The sequence below is a fragment of the Typopeltis vanoorti genome, chromosome 16, assembly GCF_054136105.1.
Source record: "Typopeltis vanoorti isolate ZY-2024b chromosome 16, IOZ_Tvanoo_1.0, whole genome shotgun sequence".
In the NCBI taxonomy this organism is placed as follows: domain Eukaryota; kingdom Metazoa; phylum Arthropoda; class Arachnida; order Uropygi; family Thelyphonidae; genus Typopeltis; species Typopeltis vanoorti.
In genome coordinates this window covers 99,865,817-99,892,036 of record NC_143564.1, presented here as the reverse complement: position 1 = coordinate 99,892,036, position 26,220 = coordinate 99,865,817, and the positions used below count along the sequence as shown (strand labels likewise).

General features: G+C 35.0%; 1 protein-coding gene across 1 annotated transcript in view; it reads right to left on the bottom strand.

Moving 5' to 3' along the window:
- The window catches only part of LOC150098216 (uncharacterized), a 151,826-nt gene that overhangs the window by 14,359 nt on the left and 111,247 nt on the right, over nt 1-26,220 (bottom strand). The window contains exon 4 of the mRNA XM_090406282.1: nt 11,778-11,897. Coding sequence (XP_090262408.1) covers nt 11,778-11,897 — 120 coding nt within the window. The remainder of the gene's footprint in view (nt 1-11,777; nt 11,898-26,220) is intronic.

Here is a 26,220-nt window from a genome sequence, read left to right as displayed (position 1 = left end):
TCGTAGCGACTCGTTCGTATTTCCACACTTTATCACTTTATTGTCGCTCTTCTGTTGCAGGCCTTAATTTATTTTCCAAGTCTCTGCATTCGAAGACAGCTCTTAAGGCAAGAAGATTTCTTTAAAGTTTAAATCCCAAACGACAATTGCTCGATATTATTGTTCGCGAATGCGATAAACGTCATCTCCACTTACCAAAAGAACCCTAAAGTAAGCATAAATGAGTCTTTCTACTGTCTTACTAAAGGCAACAGAATGGAAGAGAAAGAGAGCTGGCTCAGATCGGTATAAAAGGAGTTAAAATTATGTTTTGTGTTTAGAAATTATATTAACTCAAATGTGCTTTCTCGCTCCTGTTATGGACAAAGATAATTTTCGTCAAAAAAAAAAAAAAAGTAAACTCAAAGGCCATATTCGTCATCTGACTTGTTAGAGATTGATTTTTACTGCTGGCTATAACTTATAGAGAGTAGAATTGCGTCTATTCCCATTATAATGGATACTTGCCACCTATGATAACCGAATATTCTATAAGAACTACACAGCTAGTTTATCTATTTTTAATTCTTAGTCTCTAAAAAACAACACAGAGAACAAAGATTTTTTTTAAAAAAATCATCTTTATAAGGTTTTTAAAGTCTCTAAGAGCGGTGCATAGTTACATATGTCATTTCAGAACTATACAGCGTTAATAAAATAAAGATGCTCGAATTACAGACTAATAATTATTACAACGATGCATATGGCAGTAGCATTATTGTATTGAGATATAATTCATTCTCATTGCAATCGAACTTAATTCAGTATCATTTGTGGCATATGATTTCGCATCGCTTTATTTATTTACTTTTGTATTGTTTTGTAGTGAGTTGAACACAGCATGCGAAAATGAGTATTTGACGCATTTTGCGAAACATAAAATTGCACCAGATATACAAGGATAATATGAAGTAATTGTTTTGTTTTAGTTTTGAACTAGTTCTCTATTGATGTATTGAATGGCATACGCTGGCCAGAAATGACAAAGTTATTCATGGTCGAAGCGACTTCGAAACAGCGAGAGGTTTGAAATAAGCACCATCACACAGCAGGCAACTTAACGCTATCAATTTCGGATCACCACTACTGTGTAAAAATGTAGTATTAAGATTGAAATGATGACGACTACAGATAATTAGTACATGTATATCAGCATCACGATAAATTGACATGAAGCAATACAAAAAATCGTAGTCCGATGTTGATGCTTCGAATTTTAGATTCCAGGATTGGACTTTTCAACAGTTTAGTCTGGGTGTTTTTTGTACTGAATACTTCGTGGAAACTATCTTTTATTTTCGTGGCGGTATACGGAAAGAAGTCTGGGAACCAGTATTGGAGTTAACAAATAGGTGCACACTTGCGCGGAAATAAGCATAACTGAGCGGCAGTGCGGGATTGATTTCAAAGTTGCAGCGAAAAAATGTTAAACGAACTTTGTGTTGATGATTTGTCTGATATTGAAAACAGCGTTTATTGCATGTTAACTACTAGCGTGTTCTCGTATGTTTTCATGCAATGATAACTTCCAACGAGGTGGCAACTTCCCCAAGACAGTTCAATTCACCGCTCTGGGCGTCAGTGAATTTCTAAGGAAACAAGCACAATAGTTTTTGTAAATTCTTGAAATGATGAAAATTATAAAGCTTACAAGAAAAATTTTATATAAGATTTTAAGAGGAGCTTACAAATTAAGAGTAATTTAAGGAAGTGTTGACATTTTAATTCTTTCCTCCAATGTATAACAGAATGGGTTTACTAGTCAACTATGAGGTAATAGCGGGGAAAGCTGTGTTGCTTTTATCCCACGCAGGAGAAATTAGAGCCGTTCGAACATTTAAACAATTCACTCTTTTTTTTAAAACTATCGTCTAACTGGCCATTTGGCAATTCGGAAAAAAATCTTTAAACAGTAGACTTAAAATTTTCTAAATTACGGAACAGAAAGCGTAGGTATCTCTGGTTAAAAATCAGTACCATTGTTGGGCAGGTCTTCTGCGACTAATATAAATAAAAAGTACAGATGAAAGAAAGATTTCGAAATAATCAAACATAAAAAGTAACTGTGTTATAAACACTGAAGAAAATGCAAGAGTCTAGAAGACTTCAATTGGCCTAGTAAAACTATTCTATGAGCGGTCATTAACTATTCACTTTTTTTTTCCCATAGTCAAGTATGATGAACTATAAAGTTTCAAAGTTGACCAGGGAGCTTATGGCAATACAACCATCGGTATTGGAGTTGCCTTGAAATTGCACTACTCAAAAAGACAACAAACTATGGCTCAAGAGCAAGTTATATTCGCCTCTTATTAAGGTTTCACTGATCAAACATCTCGGTTGTGGTTATTTGAAATTACGGCCAAAGAAGTATTTAAAGCTATAAGGCCAGTATATTATGTCTATACATAGCGTGTGTTTTAGCCGGTTTACCTGTTACATTAAAAAATAAATAAATAAATAAAATAATAATAAATAAATAAATATATATATATATATATATATATATACGTTTCTTCGCGTCAACTGTTTTGCATTACTTGGTTCTCTCATAAGCTCTCCGGTCAACTTCGAAACGTTACAGTTTCATCGTACTTCACTATCGATATGCATATTTAATATGATTTCAAGAGAGTAATTAACTGGCATGTTTTGGAGTTTAACAGATAATATATGTTTTGGAGATAATATTGCCTCTAATCTCTTTTTATAAAGAACAGACAGTGGAGAATTCTCTCTTATATACTCATATATATATATATATATATATATATTAATAAAATAATCACGACACTGTAAGTAACCACAGCTGTACGAATAGTTTCGATTATGCCTGCTAACTGCATGTGACTTCGTTAAAAGCTTAATCCCTCCCCCCCACCCAAACTTCCTCCCCCTGCTGATAAAGTTCTAAGCACTTCACACTTCACTAAAGTCAGAGTTAACATAACAGCGGAGTACAAGCAAGTTTAGCCATCTCTGGAAATCAAATGTCATGGTATGTAACTTCTAGGTTTATTTCATTCTTAAAACGTTTCACAAGAAAAACTTCTCAATGTTTTTTTTTTTTTTTTTTTAATTCTGAGCTTTACTACACAAACCCAAATTGTTCTTCAAGGAAGATTACACATAATCATCAAAAGTAACAGAGTGAGAAAGTATCTCTTGAAAACGAAGGCAGTTTCATAATTCTACAGCAGAATACATTTAGACATCAATATTTTTTATGTATGTTGTCTTATTGTAAAAACAATGAATATGCAGCATTAAAAAGATAAGGCATCCAAGTGCAACCTCACTACATTCGGCCACTTATTGCAAGAGTGCTTACAATCCTTTCTTGAACATCGAGAATTCAACTCCATTAAAACAGAAACGTGGCCAGAAACGGCTACATTCTACTGTGTTGTTAACCTGGACGCCAAATACTTGGTTCTAGTTATAGTAGAACAAAGTTTTGTACGTGAGTAACTTCATAACTTCTAAGGAAACGATTACATTATAGTGGCTATTTATAATTAAGTCGAAGTCAACTGCTCTCGATATACAAAAAAAGCAAGTCGTGAAGTTACTTCTTTTGCAAGATTTTATTGTAGTTGCTTACGCAAAAGTAAAATATGTAAAACTATTAATATAATTTATTGTCAAGTTAATTTAAACTGAATTTATGAAATGTAACCATGTGACGCGCATCTTTAATCTTGTGAATGAAGTAATTTTTAAAGCAACCCCCTTTTTCTTCTTTGAAATAATTCATCATTTCAGTTCATTCAACTATTTCTTTCTGAAATCGTCGAATGCATGGCAGTAAGAGCCAAATATTGCACAGCAATTTAGTTTTGAGGTAAAATTGTTCCTGTAAAATACACAAGTTGCTATCCGTGATGTACAATGGTTTATGCTTGCCGTAAATAGAAAGCAGAAATTATCTCCCTCCCATCAAAAAAAAAAAAAAAAAAAAAAAAAAAAAAAAAAAAAAAAAAAAACTCGGATTGTCTATTGTAATTACATAATCTATTGCAGTGTTTCTCAAACTTCAGATATCCGCGTAACCCTTCTTAAATTTTCATTGTTACCAAGTATCCCCCCCCTTATCAAAATAATAATAAAAAATAAGTAAATAAAATATATTTCATTGTAAATGTCTATTTTATTTGAATTTATATGTTCATGTAAACAAAAAATATGATTTATTTTTAATAGAACAAAATTTGGAATAGGTCCCTCTTTATTTCCCGTCCATGAAATTCCACATTTCAAGTAATTCATATCATACTTAAGAAGATTTTTCATCTTCTTCCTAACTGGTTCTCTAGAAATGACGACACACCCTTATCAATTTCATTTGATCCAGATACAATATCAACGTTTTCTTGTTGCTTACAGCTACTTGTATTTGCTATATTGCTCTTTTGTGCGTTTTATGAATCCAGTCTTTAACCAATGATCCATACTTAAGAATTTGAAAGCTAAAAAAATTACCGTATTTACTCGAATATAACTGGCACTTTTTTCCCAAAATTAAAGCTAAAAAATCGTGGTGCCAGATATATGCGGGGATTTTTGGAAACTAAAAGTTTTCAGAAAAAATCTGAAAATGGTGTGACTTACCAAGAAACTCCTATTCGCTATCGCTACTTTTTGCATCGAGAACAGTTTCCTTGTGTGCATCGTCAAAGTCATCTACCCAAATAGCTTCATTTTCTTTCCTATTATTTCAAGCAAAAATTGCCAGTCCTTCACAAATGACTAATGAGAAGTAAAAGCATAGCGCGAAACAGACAACAATGGTAGGGCAGTAAAGATAAAGTAGCTATGAAGAATTGCACATGATTGGTGCGGTATTAACAAAAGATCGCGCGAACCAAAGACAAGCCAACTGTTCAGTTGAAATGCTAATTCTCTTCAACCGAATTCCATAATATCTGAAACACATTCACTATATATTTCTTAGTTTTAACACGTTCACGACGGGGTGGTGTCAATCAAAACCATACGTTGCACCGGCAACATGTGGTTTTGCTTGAGTCTATACAGCAGTTTCTGTTGGAGGGGAAATGTGATTCATTAGTTAGTGCCGTTTTTATCCCAGTTGTCTCAAATTGCACTATTTGTTGAGAAATATGTTACACAGACACTGCAAATATCTCTGTACCTTATTCAGTGATACAAAAAAAAACTACTTGTTTTTCTTGCACCTTCAGTATAGTAACGCTGTTGCGAGGCATGTTGTTTACCGCAGGGAACGAGTTACTATCGTCAGGACTTGAACGTCGTGGTGAGTAACTCGCAATTTGAGTAGGAGAATTCATATATAATATATAATTTATTGAGAAATATATACGTTTAAAATAATTATTTTTTTCTTAATAATGATTCCATTCGTTCATGATGCATAGCCGAAAATTTCTCAAAGTGTGTACCACACTTTGAGAAACACTGATCTATTGTAATTGCAACGATTATCTTCCAGTGTGGAATTTCGCGAAAATTCCACTACCAATTGTCAAGAACTAATTAATCTTTAAAATGGAAGTACGTTATCTATATACACGAAATATTAACATATCCTATTAACAATTTCTCTTTCTCTCTTGAAAATAACTTCTTCGAAGTGATGTCATCATTCTGATCACTCTACTATATAAGCAAGTTTTGATTCTGTTTATCTGTCTTTCGCCTTTCTCATTATAACGACAAGATACACTCTAGACATAAACAGACAGCTGTGTATAGCATAGATGGGACTGCCTTAACTATTGTGCATTCTCCTTAGCGACTAAGTTACTTCGATGAAGAAATGAAGAGAATAGTTGTCACTGGATCACAAAGTTCTTTATTGTTATAAGAAGAAGAACCAGAACACTAAGGGTGATAGAACGACGAAATAAAAGAGAAAAGCAGAGTTGAAACTAATTACTTTCACTGAGAGCAGAACAGGTTATTTACTGGCAGTCTACAGATGAGAAAACAACTCTGATAAAAAAAAAAAATAAAAAAAAAGAGGAGGAGAAAAAAATTCTTTGATCTGAAAAGGTCATTTTCTCTTTTTTTTCTAGAGCTGTGTACAAATAAAAAGCGCTTCTCTTTTATTCTTGGGAAGGGAAAAAAGTGAGGGGGGAAAAAAGTCATTTGTACTCATAGAAACACTTTTCTGGTGTTGTCGGTAATAAATGTTTTCGTTCCATTCGTATGGTAGAAGTTTCTCCTTCTTGCCTGCAGCTAAATAGCAAACGTTCCCTAGCTAAGTAGGTCTGCTGATCATTAGTCATTGCATGAGTGCGTGGAACTTTTCAAACAGCACGTTGGGAAGTCACATGTGAAATCTGACAGTTACACGTATTTCCTCTTGTTAAGGTAGATGCGAAAATTCCAGCAGCACAGCAAGAAAAGTTTCAGGTTCTGTCAGATGGCTGCAGCTGACGGATTGTTTGTTTCAAGAATGCAAAATTCGAGCTGTACAAAAGAAGTTCGCTCAACTGTTTCAGAACATTACACAATAAGCGCTATCGGTGTTGAGAAACTGCAAACCGAGATGATGAAATCCCCTTTCAGCTTAATTTGGTAAAACGTGAGTATAAAGGAAGAGCCTATCTAGCGATACTCGGCTTCTTTTCATTATGGCTAGATTTTATAATTAGCGAAATGAAGCTGAGTAACTAGTTCGTTGAAGATTTGGCAAATAACGAAACTTTATCAACACTAACTAGTCTGCACATTGATTAAGTCACATTTCAAATTCCAATCAATTTTTGGTAACAGAAGGCACTAAATCTGGAATATTTATTTCAATGGACATGGCAATGGGAGAGATGGGTTAATGCTCTTGTCTCCATTAACAAGAAAATTATAACTAAATAGTGGTTCCCAACCATTATTATTCAAATGCATGTCGATGTGCTGAGGAAAAGGGTACTAACTGTTAGTATTGTGTGTCAGTATAACGCGTACTGTGTTTAAATGTTCAACATTTAAACACAGTACGCGTTATACTGCTTTAAAGGATATATTTTATAAAGTACTGTTTTAAAACGATCATTTTAAATAGATATTTAAATAGAAATAGATTTAAATGTAGCCTGTGTGTGTGCATAAGCAATCAATCTTGAAGATCAAAAATGCGTCCAAAGTTCCCATTATTTCGAATCATGAAACGAAACATTTTAATGATCATTTTAACCTTTTTGAATTATTGCTATTATTACGAGAAATTCGTGCGGTCTCGTATTTTTTTCACTTTTTTTTTCCCCCCACCCTAACCAACCTGAATTATGTTCTTACTGATTCGTGGGATGAAATTCAGTTTCCAGGGAAACCCTACCGCCTCAATATGACCCAAATTATCCAGTACTTCTATATCCGGTGGCAAGCTAGAATCAATTATCGGAAACTAGTTCTTAAATTTAATACAGAGAATCAACATTTTTATTTATTTTTTTAATTTAGTGAATTTAGTTTTTTAAATAAGTCACTCCTTTACAATATGTTTCTATAAATCCTTTTTAACATAATTTATTCCAAGTGGCTTAGATAAACACGTAATGTAAACATTTGAAGTGTGCTGCCCAACCTAGTGGTTTCATTCGAAAAATAATGTGCTACAGCAGAAGGACTTTCGGACTAAATTAAATATTAAATTAAATTTTTCGAACTAAATTAAATATAGTCCGAAAAGTTATTCAGAACGAACATAAGCTATGCCACTCTGGGACCATCAACTTCATCACAATAACCAATTACTAAAAGTAACAAAAATATGACGAAAGTGAATTCCCCGATTGTTGCAATGTAAACAGGGCAAACCAGTTTTGATCGCTACTTTATTTATTGTGGTCATTTCGGTCATTTGTCGATTGTTGTTTATATTCTCTCTCTTCGAAAAATGAACAGATGCTGACTGTATATAAAGTGTCATATAGAAATTTTCTAAGGGAATTGCTTAACTTCATAAATTATGTTCGAGTAATGTCGTGTTTCTTTTGTAGTGCTTATTTACAGTAAAAGATGGCAGCACCATCGTGGACCGTGCTACCGAATATTTCGAAGGCTATGGGCTACTGACATGTCATACAAGAAAGAAGCGTTTGCAACTTCATATAAAGCTCTTGTTTTTAAATTTCGGAGCAATTTCCCTCCAAAGAAATGAAAAAAAATGGAAGGGTAAGATATGAAGCATTTTGGAACAAAGAACTATACGGACTTTGTAACGCAATGATATAATACATACTAATGCGTAAACTATCCGTCAGCTGTATATTCCGCATCGAAGATCAAAATGAAAAGCTTCAATTTCACTGAATATTCACAAAACAGGCCTCACTCAGCTCAGGTAAGCACACATGAATATAAAATTTCAAGTAACAATAATAAAAAAGTAACTATCCGTTCTAACTAAAGTTAGGACGAAATATCATTAACAAGGTCTGCCTCTGAAAGGGTTAAATATAGAAAACATGCTGCCTATGCTAATGTCAGTGGTGCATCTGGTCCCTTGCAAAAGCTGTTTGGCGCAAGTTCTGCCCATCTCTCTCTCACGAACAGATGACAGCATTGTCTAATAAAATTGATCTGGTATCATTCTTCACATCGAACTCTTGCAAAGATAAGCAAACTGATCATCTCTAACTTCACCTGGAACACTCCATCACGTTTCCTGAAGTCTTCCGCTAGAAATTCATCATAAGAATTTTGAACAACCTATTGCTCCCACATTAGTCTAAAGCAGGGTTTCCCAAATAGTGTTCCGCGGAAAGTGAATAAGTGTTCCGTGAAAAATTACCAAAATTAATATTAATATGAGCCTGGAGTGGTTTTTAATGCTGCGACTCTAACCAAGGTGTTCCGTTAAAAATTTCATGATTTGTGAAGTGTTCCGTCGTAGGAAAAATTTGGGAAACACTGGTCTAAAGTAATGGAGGTCATCAACGGTCAATTTCAACACCTCAAAAACGGTCAACTAATCAGTGATCACCACCAAAATGAATTCTGCCAGTCTAGATCCACGGAGGTTTTCGCTTATATCACCTACCTCCGGACAGATTCCATGAAAAGGTTTTGGAGAAACTAGTGGTATTGCACTTGACACTTCCGAATTTAATACTTCGAGGGCTTCTAAGGAAATTGCAACCTTATTGTCTTCTGCCTTCCAACCTCTGTAAATAGATTGCCAGTTTTCGCTCTGATCGTTTAGTGCTTGTTATGGTAGAGGATGTTCTCTCTGTCTCTTAGATTTTCTTATTAATGCAGGTATTTCTCAGGGCTTTCATTTCACCCATCCGTTTCCTCATATATACAAACGATCTTCTCTCACTGACCTCAAACCCTGTTCAGTTCTGCTGATGATACCACTATTCATTCCTCCTACTCATGCGACCAACCTTGCAGTTCTCACGCTTCAAGTTCAACCACTGTCAGTGCCTGAGACATTGATCTCCATGCTATTCTCAGATAGGATGATGATGGGCTGGTTATTTTTAGTTCTTCGGAAATACAATTTTGTTATTTTTCTCGCGAGAAAATACCTTAGTGCTCTCCCACCCCACCTTTGATAATTCCCAGATTAACACTAATATCCAGATCTCGCTTCTCGGATTAACATTTACTCCTCGCATAACCACATAATTTCTAATAGCATTTTCGTCTATTAAAAATAAAAAATGGCTTCGTTTTTGGCTTAAGAGGTCACTTTTCATCTATTCAGCAACGTTTTGAGTAAAAATGGATGTACAAATCCTCTCAACTTTGGAATGCTACTTTAACATTTTTGGCGGTACACCTAAGACCTCTCTAAAGGTTCCTGATACTCTCCGGCTAATTGAAGAATTTAGATAATTGCTGTTCAGCAGAATTGATATCACGCGATGCATTTTCATTAAACCTACAGCAAGATGAGCAAGCAGTCACCATCCTTTTACAGTTTATATGCGGACTCATTGAACATGATACTTTTATTCCTTTCGTTCTATCTATCTTGGTTCTGTAGAACAGTGTTTCTCCTGAAATATTCATCTACCAACAGATTACTTTACCTCTGCCCGCACACGGCATTGATTTGCTAAAGATATTGAGGGTCACACATGTGTAAAGTTTTAGTTACACAATAAAAGCAAAATTTCTCTCTATGATACTCCATGTTCAACTTAAAAAAATGCCTAGATAAACACCCAAACTTCTAGTCGGCGACTGGAAACGAACCTATAAGGTCTTTCGTCTAAAAACCCAGCCATCATGGAGGTTACACAGGGTTTATATTTTGTTTTGAATTCTAACAAAAAAAATGAAATATATGTCAAATATTCTGTGACGTTTATTAAAATAAAAGGAAGTCTTGAGTTTTTTTTCCTTAACAGTCAATGAAACATTTCCCTCCCACTGATGTGGGAGGGAAATGTTTCATTGACTGTTAAGGGAAATGTTTCAATTGTTAAGATTGCTCTAAAGTAAGGCTATTAGCAAATATGCTGTACCTGCAGACTGCTTGTATTCTCCAATCGGTTTGCATGTCAATGTGAGATGAAATATCCTGCTCAAGCTTTAGTTATTAAGACCTTGTAGAAGTTCTTGTATGCGATGAAAACTGAATCTAGGTCATTTCAAACATTGGGCGTCATTTGGAAAGTTTCATTTAAACATTATAAACTTAAGAAAATAGTTAATGCGAAGATATCGCTCGTATTCGTGTTTATTCGGAAGAACTTTTGTTTCTTCTAGCGTTTGGGTGGGATAAGTTTTAATGCTATATGCTTTGTAAAGTATTATCCATGTCTCAAAAACTGGTTTTCTATCTTTATTCTTTATGCTAAAATAATGAATCGCAAGATCCTATTTTTCTGATTCTAGGGATATGCTTTGCATTATGCAAATATGCTTACGCTGTTTCTTAATGCAGAAGTGGAGAGAGCAATGAGGGATAGGGAAATCATCGCGATCCATCTCTGCTGTTGTCGACTCGCTACCCTTGGTATGCTGTTTGTTTCTTCTCCTCCACGATTCATGTCCGCGTGCAACATGTCTACCAGTTTTATCATTCGTTATAATGGCAATTATAGGTCGTAACATTTACGGGTAGGCAATACATCGTTAATTAGCAACTATTACTGAGCAGCATACGACGTTAATTAGGATGTAAAAATTCATTATCGAGGGTAATTTCCAATTTAAACTGCATTTTAGAGGAAAAACGGTATGTAAGAGCACAACGTGTCGTAAAATCTCGGGTAATAACATAAAAGACTGAGGGGTGGCAGGATAGTAAGTCCACAATCTTAATATCATCTGAAAGCATGGCGGACGGCGGCGAATGCGTTAGCTTATTAATACCTCCGTGATTGCGGGGAGCTCGTCGTAAAATGCGGGTGCTTTTAACTTTGTCCCATTTTGCATAATCGGTGAGCAACATCTGGTTGGAGCAGAACGATAAGTGATTTTATCATGCTCTGTGCTGCGAGAGGATAGAAGTTTATGTGGGAAAACGTCATGAACGGGCTGTTTGAACATGAATAAGAGAAAGAATTAGGTCTAACACGTGTTACATCTGTTCTCAACTAGGCCTACTAGTCTTTCCAATATTACACTTGCTGTTAACCTAATCAACGAAAGGTTTGGAAGGATTCCAGACACGTTTCAATAACCGCGACTTAATATCCTATGGTTGCTTAGTGAATTACAAATTCAAGTACATCACAATTCAGCCTGTTAAGAGTAAGTCAAGTGTTCATTTTTCAAATGTTTATACTCACTTGAGGGACAGAGAATAATCCTGCTTGGAACTCTCACTGTTTCTCACTAAGTAGCTTCCTTCTTTTAGTACTCTCAAAAGGTTTTCGGCGTCTAGCCTACTTATGGAGCCGTGATACCATCTAAGGAGAGAAAGAAAAATCGTGTTAATTGCAGTAAATCTTGAAGTAAAATTCATGTAGTTATATATTTCTAGACAAAATATGCAGATGAGCTTCATACGACCTAAGACTGAGCATCTGCAATGATCGCTAATTCATAAGTAGTATAGAAATAAAAAACACGACACAACATAAATTTAAAAAAAAAATGAATTTTAATTAGGAAAAAAATTTTGGAAAATTTTCTAGCTTTTTTTTTCCTTTTTCTTCGGAGGGGCCAGGGCCCTCTTGCCCCCCCCCTTGGGGGAGCCACTGCTCAGAGCAGATATTCCTATGAGATAAGATGGCTAATTTAACTCCCGTTCTGGAAAAACTCTCGCGCTCATGACGCAACTCAAATCTAGGTTTTTTCATAAGAAACGCGTTCTTCTCTCTTTCTCTCCGCTACGTAGGCATTTTGCAACGAGTCTGAATAATATTAATTTATGTCCAGCGTAAAGTGAATGGCTTAATGGCTCAGATATTAATTATGTTCATTCAATTCAAAATTCAAGTTCGCTGAAACTGTGCTGCATGGAGGATGCATGATTTAGTTGACTGACATTATGGACAAAGCAATTAAAGGCTATGGGACCTGTGTGTGTGTGTGTGTGTGTGTGTGTGTGTGTGTGTGTGTGTGTGTGTGTGTGTGTGTGTGTGTGTGTGTGTGTGTGTGTGTGTGTGTGTGTGTGTGTGTGTGTGTTTCATGCCTATTAACTGCGGGTAGTCTCCGGCCTATTTGCCTCTTTTTTTTTTTTTTTTTTTTTTTTTTTTTTTTTTTTTTTTTTTTTTGCGGGAGGAAATAACGTGCAGTTGAAAATTCCTTATAAAGATTCCTCATTCTAAATGTGATCAGGAGTCATTCCAACCGAACGGCAATCGTCACGAGTTCTCGCGACTGCACTGCAGAGCACAATGAACCACTTCGCTCATGAAAACCAATCTTTTTTTTTTCTTTATACATCCAAGTTGACACATCAATTTCATAAAGTAAGGCGAAACAATCCTATCCTTCTCATTCGTCCTAAGGGACGGATGAAAAGGATAGGACGAGTTGAGCCCCTCCCACAATGAGGGGCTTATGACGAATTAATGCAGTCGGCTCGTTACTCCTCTGCTGCATCCTCTAAGGGCAAGTATTCATTGCTGTAAATCCGTGAGAAACCCTCTACCTCAGTATGAGACCGGCTAACTCACCTTTCGTCGAAAGAGACAAGATAAAGGTTCCTCACGTCACTGACGGGAATCGAACCCAGGTCTTTTCAACCAAAGTGCTTCGTCTATACTTATACTAACTGAGCTACGGGGGCTCTAGGCGAAACAAAGCATTCATTTTTTTTCTCCTTTCTGAGTGTCACATCTAAACAACCCAACAGCTGAGAAAAAAAAAAACCTAAATAATCTGTCTGTAGACTATGGCAATAATAGAATTATCTGTGGGTTCACCGTCCTGAACATCTGACGAAATGAGTGTAGTTCGGATGACGAAAACAGATTGTAAACGTGGTTATGAAAAAAACTTACAGGAGTTACACCATTATCTGCCGATCTGGTTGGCCGAGCGGACAGCATCTCCACTCTCCAACAGGCTTCAGTTCGAATCTCACTGTCGCATGGTGTAAGAATACTACCTTGATCACTGGAGACCTGAAATGCCTTGTAATAGTCTCATGTTTACTTTCCAGCGGGGGTTCCGGATTATCTAACCCCCAGTCCATCCATGTTGTTATAGCGTAGTTGCTGTAGTTAAAAAATAAAGAAAAATAAACTATCCACGACTGTGTTGAAAGTCTGAGTTAGAAACAAGGTAAAAATGAAAATTTGTCAAGAAATCTTGCAGCATCAAAACAGTGAGCGCGCGCGTGACAGTTTGCTGATAGCATAGCAGGAAAAAACTCCTTAGTTTTTGAGGATGCTGAAAAGGTATTAAGTGCCATGGATAGCACTACACCTAAGTGTAAAATGTCTTGTATGCATGTTACCGCTAGGCTATCACCGTCCTCACTGAAAAGCACAAGTCTTTTATTTTATTTTATGTTAATGTGGCTCTCACCCACGAAAGGTTTATTTGTGAATCTATATTACGTCAATACCGGATTGGTTAAAGATATATATATATATATATATATATATATATATATATATATAAGAGAGAAATTAGTCGGAACACTAAATTAGCTGTATACAAGACGGTGTTCAAACCAGTTTTAACTTATGGATCTGAGAGCTGGGTCAGAAGTAAAACACTTGACCAAAGACTAGAGACCGCAGATATGAGAGTCCTGAGAAAGATTAGAGGCGTGAACAGATGGCATCAATGGCAATATCATATTAAAAATGAGGATATTAGGAAAGAACTTGACATTGTCAGCATCCAGGAATGCATTAGCAGAGCTAATCTCAGGTGGTATGGTCACTTAAATAGAATGGGAGAGGAAAGATTAGCAAAACAAGTGTTCTCTGCCAGGTTGGCAGGAAAACGACCCAGAGGAAGACCAAGATATAGGTGGATTGATACGGTACAAAGTGCCTTAGACGATAGAAATATAAGATCTGATAATGTTGGAGTCTTGACAAGTAACAGACTGATTTGGAGGAAAATTGTAGATAGGAAGTTAGTAATGATGTAATTTTTTCATGTAGTACTGTCATATCCTGTACACCCCTTGAGGGTACATACATACATACATACATATATATATATATATATATATATATATATATTTCAAAAAATAGATTTAATGACTCCAAGACCGAGATAACATATAAAGATTTTAATGATAAATACTACTAGTTTCGGCATATAGCAGCCTTCTTCAGGTATTTATAAAGGAAAGGAATACTAATAAACATTGAATTATTTAAATAAACAAACTGGAAATTACAGGTACAAATTGCCTCACATAATCGATACATAAAAACGTTGTATTTTTCAAGTTGTTCCAACTGGCGTGCCATTGTTTGTTGCAATTGTGCGTGCAAGTTCACGTGAACGCCAATATTGAATAACTGCAGCATGGCTATCTGGGATGTTATAACTTAAATTATTATTTAAGTGGACCGGGTTCAGTAGGATTTCCCTTGATTCTACGATTTTTCTTTCAAACTCATCTTCACAGCGAAAAATATTTTCTGATCTATTCCAGCATACAGAGTGGCTTTGTTGGTCATCATTAGGATTATTTGAAAAAAGAACATGACTGGATAACGCAGTTGCATGAGATCTTTTGTATGAGATGTCTCTCTTATGCTCTTCTATGCGCTGTTCAATAGATTTGTTAGTTTGACCAAAGTATGGGATATTGCAATCACACCACAATTTATATACTCCAGGGTACTTAAGGTTGTGATGAGTAGGTTTTGGATGGCTGATTAGAGAGCGGATTTTTGGAAGTGTGGTGAAGAAGGTCCTGATATTATATTTTTTAAGGACTTTAGCTATTTTCTTAGAGACTGTGCTAATGTATGGAATAGAGATGCTACCTTTAAAATTAATAGTCTCTGTTGTGCACTGCTTAGGAGGGTTCAGAAGAAGTTTCTTAATTGTTTTTTCAGAGTATCCATTTTGTTTAAAAATAAGAGTGAGGTGATTCATTTCTTTTTGTAGTTCATCTTGTTCATTTAAGAGAGAACGTGCTCTGTGTCCTAAGGTAGATATAATTCCAAGTTTTTGTGGTGGAAAATGATGAGAAAGATTATGCAGATATCTATTGGTATGCGTAGGTTTTCTGTACATAGAGATTTTTAATCTTTCAGAGTATCGTGTAAGCATAACATCCAAAAAAGGTAAAGAGTTATTATTTTCTATATCAGCAGTAAATTTTATATTAGGATGTTGGATGTTTAGATGACGAAGAAAATCTGTGAGAGCTGTGTGCCCGTGATTCCAAATAATGAATATATCATCAACATATCTTTTCCAAACTTTTGGTTTAAATGAGAAGGAAGATATGGCTTTCTTTTCAAAGTCTTCAAGGAAGATGTTAGCTAGCACAGGGGACAAAGGGTTGCCCATGGCCAGGCCTTGTTTTTGTTGGTAAATGGAGTCCTTATATCTGAAGTAACCAGAATGAATGCAATGCTTTAATAAAGTGAACATTTTTTTGGATAATTTATCCTGTAGTAATGTAAGTACCTCGTCCGTAGGAACGTTAGTAAATAAAGATATAATGTCCAAACTAGCTAGAATATCATTATCATCGATGGGAATATCTTTAATATGAGAAACAAAATCTGTGGTGTTTTTGATGAAAGATGAAGATTTATTGGAGAAACACTTGAGGTACTTTGCTAAATATTTTGAAAGTTTATATGTAGGTGAATCAATTCCTTCCACAATTGGGCGAAGAGGGATGTTTTCTTTATGAATTTTTGGAACTCCATAGAAGCGTGGGATAAGAGGATGTAGAGAGCGTAATGAGAGGCGAATATTATGAGGAAGTTCACTCGCAGTCTTTAACAAGTTGTTTGTACGGTTTTGTAATTCTCTTGTAGGATCTTCCTGAAGAATTGAATATATTGAACTATCTTCAAGTAATTGAAGCATTTTGTTGTGGTAATCTTCAGAGTTGAGGATGACCGTAGAGTTGCCTTTATCTGCAGGTAAAATAATAATGTTACTGTTCTGTTTTAGATTTTTTAGGGCTTTTCTTTCAGCCACTGAAATATTATCTGTTGGAGGTTTGGCATTATTTATAATGAAAATCGATTCAATACGAAGAAGTTTCGCCAAATGATTAGGAATGAGTGAACATGCTTTTTCTATTTTTGTAAGAAGAGATTCTTTAGGGATAAATTTTGGTGAGGGAATAAAATTGAGACCTTTGCTAAGAATATTCGTTTCTGCATCCGTTAACATATGAGAAGATTTGTTCACTACAACCTTTTCAGGATTAATACGGGCATCACTATGACCAGATCTGTTTTGTATCCTTATTAGATTATCAAATTTCTTGATAAGGGTGTATTTATTCTTGTTTTGTATTCGTGTGGCTTGTGCTTCACTGTTAATGATAAAATCATGTAAGTTAACATTATCCATAATTTCTTCAAGTTTTTGAGTTAAAGATCTTTTAGTGCTGAACAAAAAAGCTAAACTACGTTTTGTGTCTGTAATTCTTTCGCTGAGGAGATCCATTTTAGCATTACGATAGATTCTTTTAGCGCGTTCCGTTGTTATCTTTTCTTTAAAAGAGATGAAATTGGGAAAAACTGCATGGAACTTACAACGTTTGAGGAAAACTAACCTGTTTATTTTCAGTCCTATTTTCTTCAATGTTCTTTTAAAATTCCTTTGTAATTTTCATTAGAGACGCCTCGTCATTTAGGCTATAGATGTGGCGATTAGTTTTTACTCGGTTGTTATACATTTCAAAAAATAGATTTAATGACTCCAAGACCGAGATAACATATAAAGATTTTAATGATAAATACTACTAGTTTCGGCATATAGCAGCCTTCTTCAGGTATTTATAAAGGAAAGGAATACTAATAAACATTGAATTATTTAAATAAACAAACTGGAAATTACAGGTACAAATTGCCTCACATAATCGATACATAAAAACGTTGTATTTTTCAAGTTGTTCCAACTGGCGTGCCATTGTTTGTTGCAATTGTGCGTGCAAGTTCACGTGAACGCCAATATTGAATAACTGCAGCATGGCTATCTGGGATGTTATAACTTAAATTATTATTTAAGTGGACCGGGTTCAGTAGGATTTCCCTTGATTCCACGATTTTTCTTTCAAACTCATCTTCACAGCGAAAAATATTTTCTGATCTATTTCAGCATACAGAGTGGCTTTGTTGGTCATCATTAGGATTATTTGAAAAAAGAACATGACTGGATAACGCAGTTGCATGAGATCTTTTGTATGAGATGTCTCTCTTATGCTCTTCTATGCGCTGTTCAATAGATTTGTTAGTTTGACCAAAGTATGGGATATTGCAATCACACCACAATTTATATACTCCAGGGTACTTAAGGTTGTGATGAGTAGGTTTTGGATGGCTGATTAGAGAGCGGATTTTTGGAAGTGTGGTGAAGAAGGTCCTGATATTATATTTTTTAAGGACTTTAGCTATTTTCTTAGAGACTGTGCTAATGTATGGAATAGAGATGCTACCTTTAAAATTAATAGTCTCTGTTGTGCACTGCTTAGGAGGGTTCAGAAGAAGTTTCTTAATTGTTTTTTCAGAGTATCCATTTTGTTTAAAAATAAGAGTGAGGTGATTCATTTCTTTTTGTAGTTCATCTTGTTCATTTAAGAGAGAACGTGCTCTGTGTCCTAAGGTAGATATAATTCCAAGTTTTTGTGGTGGAAAATGATGAGAAAGATTATGCAGATATCTATTGGTATGCGTAGGTTTTCTGTACATAGAGATTTTATACAGAAAACCTACGCATACCAATAGATATCTGCATAATCTTTCTCATCATTTTCCACCACAAAAACTTGGAATTATATCTACCTTAGGACACAAGATGAACTACAAAAAGAAATGAATCACCTCACTCTTATTTTTAAACAAAATGGATACTCTGAAAAAACAATTAAGAAACTTCTTCTGAACCCTCCTAAGCAGTGCACAAGAGACTATTAATTTTAAAGGTAGCATCTCTATTCCATACATTAGCACAGTCTCCAAGAAAATAGCTAAAGTCCTTAAAAAATATAATATCAGGACCTTCTTCACCACACTTCCAAAAATCCGCTCTCTAATCAGCCATCCAAAACCTACTCATCACAACCTTAAGTACCCTGGAGTATATAAATTGTGGTGTGATTGCAATATCCCATACTTTGGTCAAACTAACAAATCTATTGAACAGCGCATAGAAGAGCATAAGAGAGACATCTCATACAAAAGATCTCATGCAACTGCGTTATGCAGTCATGTTCTTTTTTCAAATAATCCTAATGATGACCAACTGTTAAATTGTGAATGAAGCTATGTTATGTAATTTATTATTTTCATTCACATTTAACATTGCCTATTTAAATATTAATCATGGTTTATATAAAATTGTTTATTATTCCTTAATTAAGAATTACTAATTAAATATTTACTGAAAACCTGACATGCTATTAATTTATAAAATAATAATATGTATAAAATTTATGGTAACTAAATATATATGATGTAACGTAAAGTGTTATTTATAATTAATTTCATATGTAATGAAAATGTTGACTAAGTAGTTCAAATATTCTGTTTATTCTTATTTGTGAAATTATTTAACGTTATGTAATCATTCATGTAGTAGTAGAGCGTTGTATTACATTAGCGAAATGTTTGCGTTTAGTTTGTTGTCATGGAGACGCATGAGTAAACAACCACGGGGTCGAAGAGAACGTGGCATTCGAACGGGGGGGGGGGAAGAGTAAAAAGGAGATAATTGAAGTTTTATTAGTAAGAGAGAGGGGAGAGTGAGCTTTGCGGAACCAGTAGGAAGGTAGCATACAAGCAAAGAAGTAAAAGAAGATTATAAATTCTTTAGGGCAGAAATTCATGAGAATAGTGTTGAGAAGTGAGCCAAAACATGGTGAATCATATACTTAGCTGCAAGTGAAATAAGCTGTGGTTATAGAGGAAAATTGATGTCGTAATCGGATAAATAAAGAACTGGACATTCAATGAAAAATTCTGATTAGTTCCAGTTAGTCTAGGATTACGTCTTAATTCTGTGTTGCCCTGAGAAGAATATAATGAATTTATCTAGTTTCAGAAAAGTAAACAAGGAAAGATATCAGTGCCTTATTGATGTGTTTTTTTTAGAATAGTGAAGCGCAGTTAACAAAAGTTCAGTTAAAGCGTAGAAGAATTTTATTATGTGTGTTCCGCTAATGTAAATAAGTTAATTCATAAGTGTACTCGCAATAACTTGATGTACTGAAGATTTTATCTGGTAAGAGTAGTTGTATATGTTTGTCTATTCTAGCATTAACTGTAATAGATCTCTGATGCTCAAAGTCCGGAATAAGCTTGCTTGGAATATTGTCTACCTAGATTAGTGCCTGCTGTGAACTTAAGCATTGAACTGACAGATTTGTAGAGACTGACTGATTGTGAAGTTTGTTATTTTAATCTGAGTTAAGAAAATATGTGTTTTTGAAGTTGCAAATTGTTTTTGAGAATTTAGAACATCGAACTGGAATGAGAGACTTAGCGAGTTGTATTGAGTTTATTGTATTGTTTCATTTAAAAGTAGAATTATTGTACTTGTTATATATCACATATTAAATGTTTTATTTTGTTAATCTAAATATTGTGTTTGCCTGAATTCCTTATTATTGCACCGTTCATAAATATTCGAATCTTGCGGGAACCCCAAGTGGAATAGTAAATAATTCGGCCTAAACTAATGAGAAGACTGCTAACTTAATTAAGAATTGATCCTACTATTTTATATAGACTAATCTAAAAATAGGGTGGCGCAGTATAATTATAAATTTCTCTACTTTTGGATCGGTGATCAATTTGCGATTTAGTATTATATTGATAAGAGTGACTTGAACCAAGATGGCGGATTTAGAACATAATATGAAAATAGAACGTCGCGACACAACAAAGCCACTCTGTATGCTGGAATAGATCAGAAAATATTTTTCGCTGTGAAGATGAGTTTGAAAGAAAAATCGTAGAATCAAGGGAAATCCTACTGAACCCGGTCCACTTAAATAATAATTTAAGTTATAACATCCCAGATAGCCATGCTGCAGTTATTCAATATTGGCGTTCACGTGAACTTGCACGCACAATTGCAACAAACAATGGCACGCCAGTTGGAACAACTTGAAAAATACAACGTTTTTATGTATCGATTATGTGAGGCAATTTGTACCTGTAATTTCCAGTTTGTTTATTTAAATAATTCAATGTTTATTAGTATTCCTTTCCTTTATAAATACCTGAAGAAGGCTGCTATATGCCGAAACTAGTAGTATTTATCATTAAAATCTTTATATGTTATCTCGGTCTTGGAGTCATTAAATCTATTTTTTGAAATGTATAACAACCGAGTAAAAACTAATCGCCACATATATATATATATATATATATATATATATAAACAGGGTGGTTCAAAATTCTATGTACAAACTTTGAGGGGAGGTAGAGAACATCAAAATCAACCATATTCACATAGGAAAGCATGACCGGAAACGCCACCCGAAAATGATAGGTGGCGCTGTTCACCAGCGCTCCAGGTCAGCAATTGGGGCTTCCTCATTCAAGCTTGCGACGTCGTACGAAGAACATGCGTCGTTTTACGCATGTTCTTCGTTTCACACACCTGATGTGAAACCATATTATGTATCCAACTACTATTGAACTGTTCAGTTACGCTTAATAAAGTTTTTTACACTCTCATGCTTTGCTATATGAATATGGTTGATTTTGATGTTCTATACCTCCCCTCAAAGTTTTGTACGTGGAATTTTGAACCATCCTGTGTGTGTGTATATATATATATATATATATATATATATATATATTTCAAAAAGATATTTAATGACTAACAAACCGAGAATAAGTTAGAAAACTTTAATGATACAACTAGTTTCGGCTTATTATGGCCTTCATCAGGTATCTTTGTAGGTAGAAGAAACAATAATAAAAGACTGAAGATATTAAGAAAACTGAGAAGCACAGGTTAATTGTATTAGATAATTAAAAATAAAAAACATTGTATTAAAATTCCAGTTCTATTTACGTGCCACTGTTTATTGTATGCATGGTAATACTCTCGAGAACGCCAGTATTGAACAACAGCAGTATGGCTCTCAGGGATGTTATAGCTCAAATTACTGTTCAAATGTTCAGGATTAAGGACCATCTCCCTAGATTCCACTATCTTTTTTTCAAATTCATCCTTGCAACGGAAAATGTTTTCGGATCTATCCCAGGAAACTGAGTGACTTTGAAAATTATCACGAGGATTGTTAGAGAAGAGAATATGGCTGGATAAGGCACTAGCATTTGATCTTTCATAGGAGATGTTTCTTTATTTATTAGTTTGACCGTAATAAGGAACATTACGGTCATAGTTTATATACGCCATGATATTTTAGATTATGATGCTTAGGTTTAGGATGGCTTATAAGAGATCTGATTTTTGGAAGAGTGGTGAATAACGTCCTGATGTTGTACTTTTGAATGACTTTTGCCAATTTTTGGGAGACCGAACTGATGTATGGGATTGAGATGTTACCTTTAAAATTGGTAGTTTCTGTATTGTGGTGCCTAGGAGGATCTATAAGAAATTTCTTAATTGTTCTTTTATGATATCCATTTTGTTCAAAAATATGTGAGAGGTGATTAATTTCTTTTTGAAGCTCATCTAGATCGTTTAAAATAAACTGAAGAAGTATTATTATTAAAGGAGAAATTATCCAAAAAATGTTTAGTTTATTAAAGCACTGCGTTCAATCTGGCTACTTCCGATATCAAGATACAATCTATAAACAGAACCAGGGCTTGGCAATGGGGAAAACCCTTTATCCCCCATTCTGGCGAATATTTTCCTAGAGTACTTTGAAACAAGAGCTATATCTCCCTCTTCATTTAAACAAAAAGTTTGGAAATGTTATGTAGATGACGTTTTTATTATATGGAGTCATGGTGAAAACACTCACGAAGTTTCTTCATCATCTAAATAATCAGAATCCAAATATAAAATTCACGGAAAGAACTTGAACATGATAACTCCCTTCCTTTCCTGGATATAAAACTCTCATGCTGTTCTGGAAAATTTAGAATCTCTATGCACAGAAAACCAACGCATACTAATAGATATCTTCACAGTCTTTCTCATCATTTTCCACCACAGAAACTCGGAACTATTTCCACTTTAGGACACAGAGCTCGCTCTATTTTAAACGATCCAGATGAGCTTCAAAAAGAAATTAATCACCTCTCACATATTTTTGAACGAAATGGATATCATAAAAGAACAATTAAGAAATTTCTTATAGATCCTCCTAGGCACCACAATACAGAAACTACCAATTTTAAAGGTAACATCTCAATCCCATACATCAGTTTGCTCTCCCAAAAATTGGCAAAAGTCATTCAAAAGTACAACATCAGGACGTTATTCACCACTCTTCCAAAAATCAGATCTCTTATAAGCCATCCTAAACCTAAGCATCATAATCTAAAATATCTTGGCGTATATAAACTATGACCGTAATGTTCCTTATTACGGTCAAACTAATAAATAAGAGACATCTCCTATGAAAGATCAAATGCTAGTGCCTTATCCAGCCATGTTCTCTTCTCGTGATAATTTTCAAGGTCACTCAGTTTCCTGGGATAGATCTGAAAACATTTTCCGTTGCGAGGATGAATATGAAAGAAAGATAGTGGAATCCAGGGAGATCGTCCTTAATCCTGAACATTTGAACAGTAATTTGAGCTATAACATCCCTGAGAGCCATACTGCTGTTGTTCAATACTGGCATTCTCGAGAGTCTATTACCATGCATACGATAAACAGTGGCACGTAAATAGAACTGGAATTTCAATACAACGTTTTTTTATTTTTAATTATCTAATACAATTAACCTGTGCTTCTCAATTTTCTTAATATCTTCAGTCTTTTATTATTGTTTCTTCTACCGTCAATGCTCATGAATATATATATATATATATATATATATATATATATATATATATATATATATATATATATATTCAAAGCATCCAAATACTATCTCAGGTGTCTCTTAAGGGATGGGGAAAGAAATACATTGCAATGGCTTAAAAATTCGAATTCATTCAAAACGAGATCAAAAATATGCAGCACCGTATGAATCAATATACATTATTTATTAGTCTTGTAAATCGCCACAATGACTGCAAGGCGTAATCAATTCTAACACACTGGATTTACATAAAAAAGCTTAATAAACAAGTAACATTTGTGGAATATTCTCCAGTCGTTGAGATTTTCACAGAAAAGTAGCATTTCAGTTATACATATCTCTGCTGTTTTAACAGCGTCAGTTAACCATTCGTTCGTTTGATTACATCTGCAGTACGATTCTATTATTTCATCCTGAATTGTCCGGGCGGTTAGCCTGGTGGCTGTGCGCTTCGCAACCATATGCCTGGGGAAGGAGTGTCCTAGTGTTAAATTGTGAATGAATACAATTCACTAAGGAATGTTTCATTCATAATTTGACAAGTTAAAACCCTTGAAAAATGATATGCTTGTATTTTAGTATAAGTTGCATATAGCCTGACAAATACTGGATAGTGTAAATAGTGTAAAACTTGTGAATATTCCCGTGTAAAATACCTACTAAATTGTAAGTTAGACAATGAATTTGTTATATGCATATTTTCTGTTAGAATTGATATAAAAGAATTACTCTGTAAATTGTATATAACCAACTGAGATTATAAGGTCAAAGTACGTGGGCAAGACACTGGATTAGTAAGTGCCTCAAACGGTCAGCGCGCATACGGCACGTGGCGACCTAAATTTTCGGGGAAGACGCTACGAAAAGGCAAGACCTACGAGTGCAAAGAATAAAGTGTCGGGTGAAATTTAGGGTTACAAGGAGTCCCGGTAGAGGCTGATATAAAAGGGCTGGAAACCCCCCCCCCCCGAAGAGGCTTTTTGTCTGGAGTCTCTGTTCTCTCTCGTGGCAGAAGTTGGAGGTGTCGAATCGTGATTAGAGGGATCGCGGATTCCAAGCCCTACGATGAACGAATAGAGGATTTTCGAAGCAACGGGCAACTACCGAAAAGATAGTGGCCAGGTAGCGTGCCTTATGGATGCAGAATCGCCTCACGCTAAGAATATTCTAGGCATAGATGATCGGTATGCAGATTCCATGAGGACCTAAGCTGACAGGAATTTTAGCCTTAACATAGAGGTAAGAAAATGTTTGGAAGGAAAGGAATCCAAGAATCGAAAGGACAAGCATGAGGAATCATCGAGTTCGGTATAGAAAATTTAATCAAGTAATGTGTGAGAGGAAGGTAATTGTAACTTAAGAGTCATTGACCTTCATAAAGTTTTCAGACTCTATCTAAAATTAAGACAGAACTATGATAATTTAATCGTAGTCGGTGAGCAATATGTGCTATGTATTATAATTCTACTTGTGTTGATTGCCAGCTATGTTTAAGAGCTGTAGAGATGTCTAATCCAGACAGCTTAACACCTAAAAGTCATTATTGGTTTTATAATCTAAGAATGCGAGTTTTGAATCTTTGAACATAATGCTTTTGTGGTAATAATTACTTTGTGATGTATATTGAATAATTTTACTTTGTAATCTAGTAGTACAGTGATAATTGAAAGTTCTTTATTCTGTATGATGATCATTATGTTAAATAAATCTTTTGCTCTTATTAATTTGGTTGCCTGTGTCTAAGAATGCGATGCACCACTCATAAATTATTCGGATCTAAGCGGGAGATAATTGTTAATTAAGACCACGACTACAAACATGATTGATTATAGAAGGTATTGATAATTGATAACTTAGTATAGAAATGAATTAGATTAATCACGTACACATCTGAAGGTTCACTTCTTGACTGAGAAGTTTTTCCAATCTAAGGGTTCTGGGTGGCGCAGCGGAACAAATAAATTTTCCCAGAACCTTACGAGAAGTTAACTTCAGAAGCTTTGTTACCAAGGGGTTGGCTTAACCTTGAGACAATCCCTTTGTAGATCAGACTCGCGCACGTGATAATCTAAGGGGATGAAGTATATAATAGTAAGACAAAGAAAGACACATTATAGGCGCTGCTGAGATAGGGCAAATTATTCAAAAGATAGTTAAGAAAATGAGTTAAGCCGTATTAAGTAAATATTACCTACGACGACACATTTATAACACTAGGTTCGATTCCCGTCGATGACGTGAGGAGCTTAAGGATCTTCCTCAGCCATAGCCAAGTTAGCCGGTCTTGGGCGTGGACAGCGGGGTTTTTCCAGCAGTTTATCTGGGGTTTTTTCATTCCGCAAAGCAGGCAAACCATGTGTGTGCGCCCACGGGAACACTGACCCAGCCATAGGCCTGATTCGTCAGCTATGCAGGTTCCGGAGCCCAGATAAAATTTTGGGGGACTGAGATGGTGCGGTGCCATAGATTCCCGTAAAGGGAACTCACGGCTGTTGTACCACCACACGGTAATTTAAAATTTAATTTTTCCTGAATTTCTATATCTCGTCTCGAACAGAATGCTAGCAAGCTGCTCATTTTTAAAAGAAAATTGGGCCTTATTCATCTATTTATGCCGTAAGATGGAAAGTATATTATCTGTTATAACTAAGATT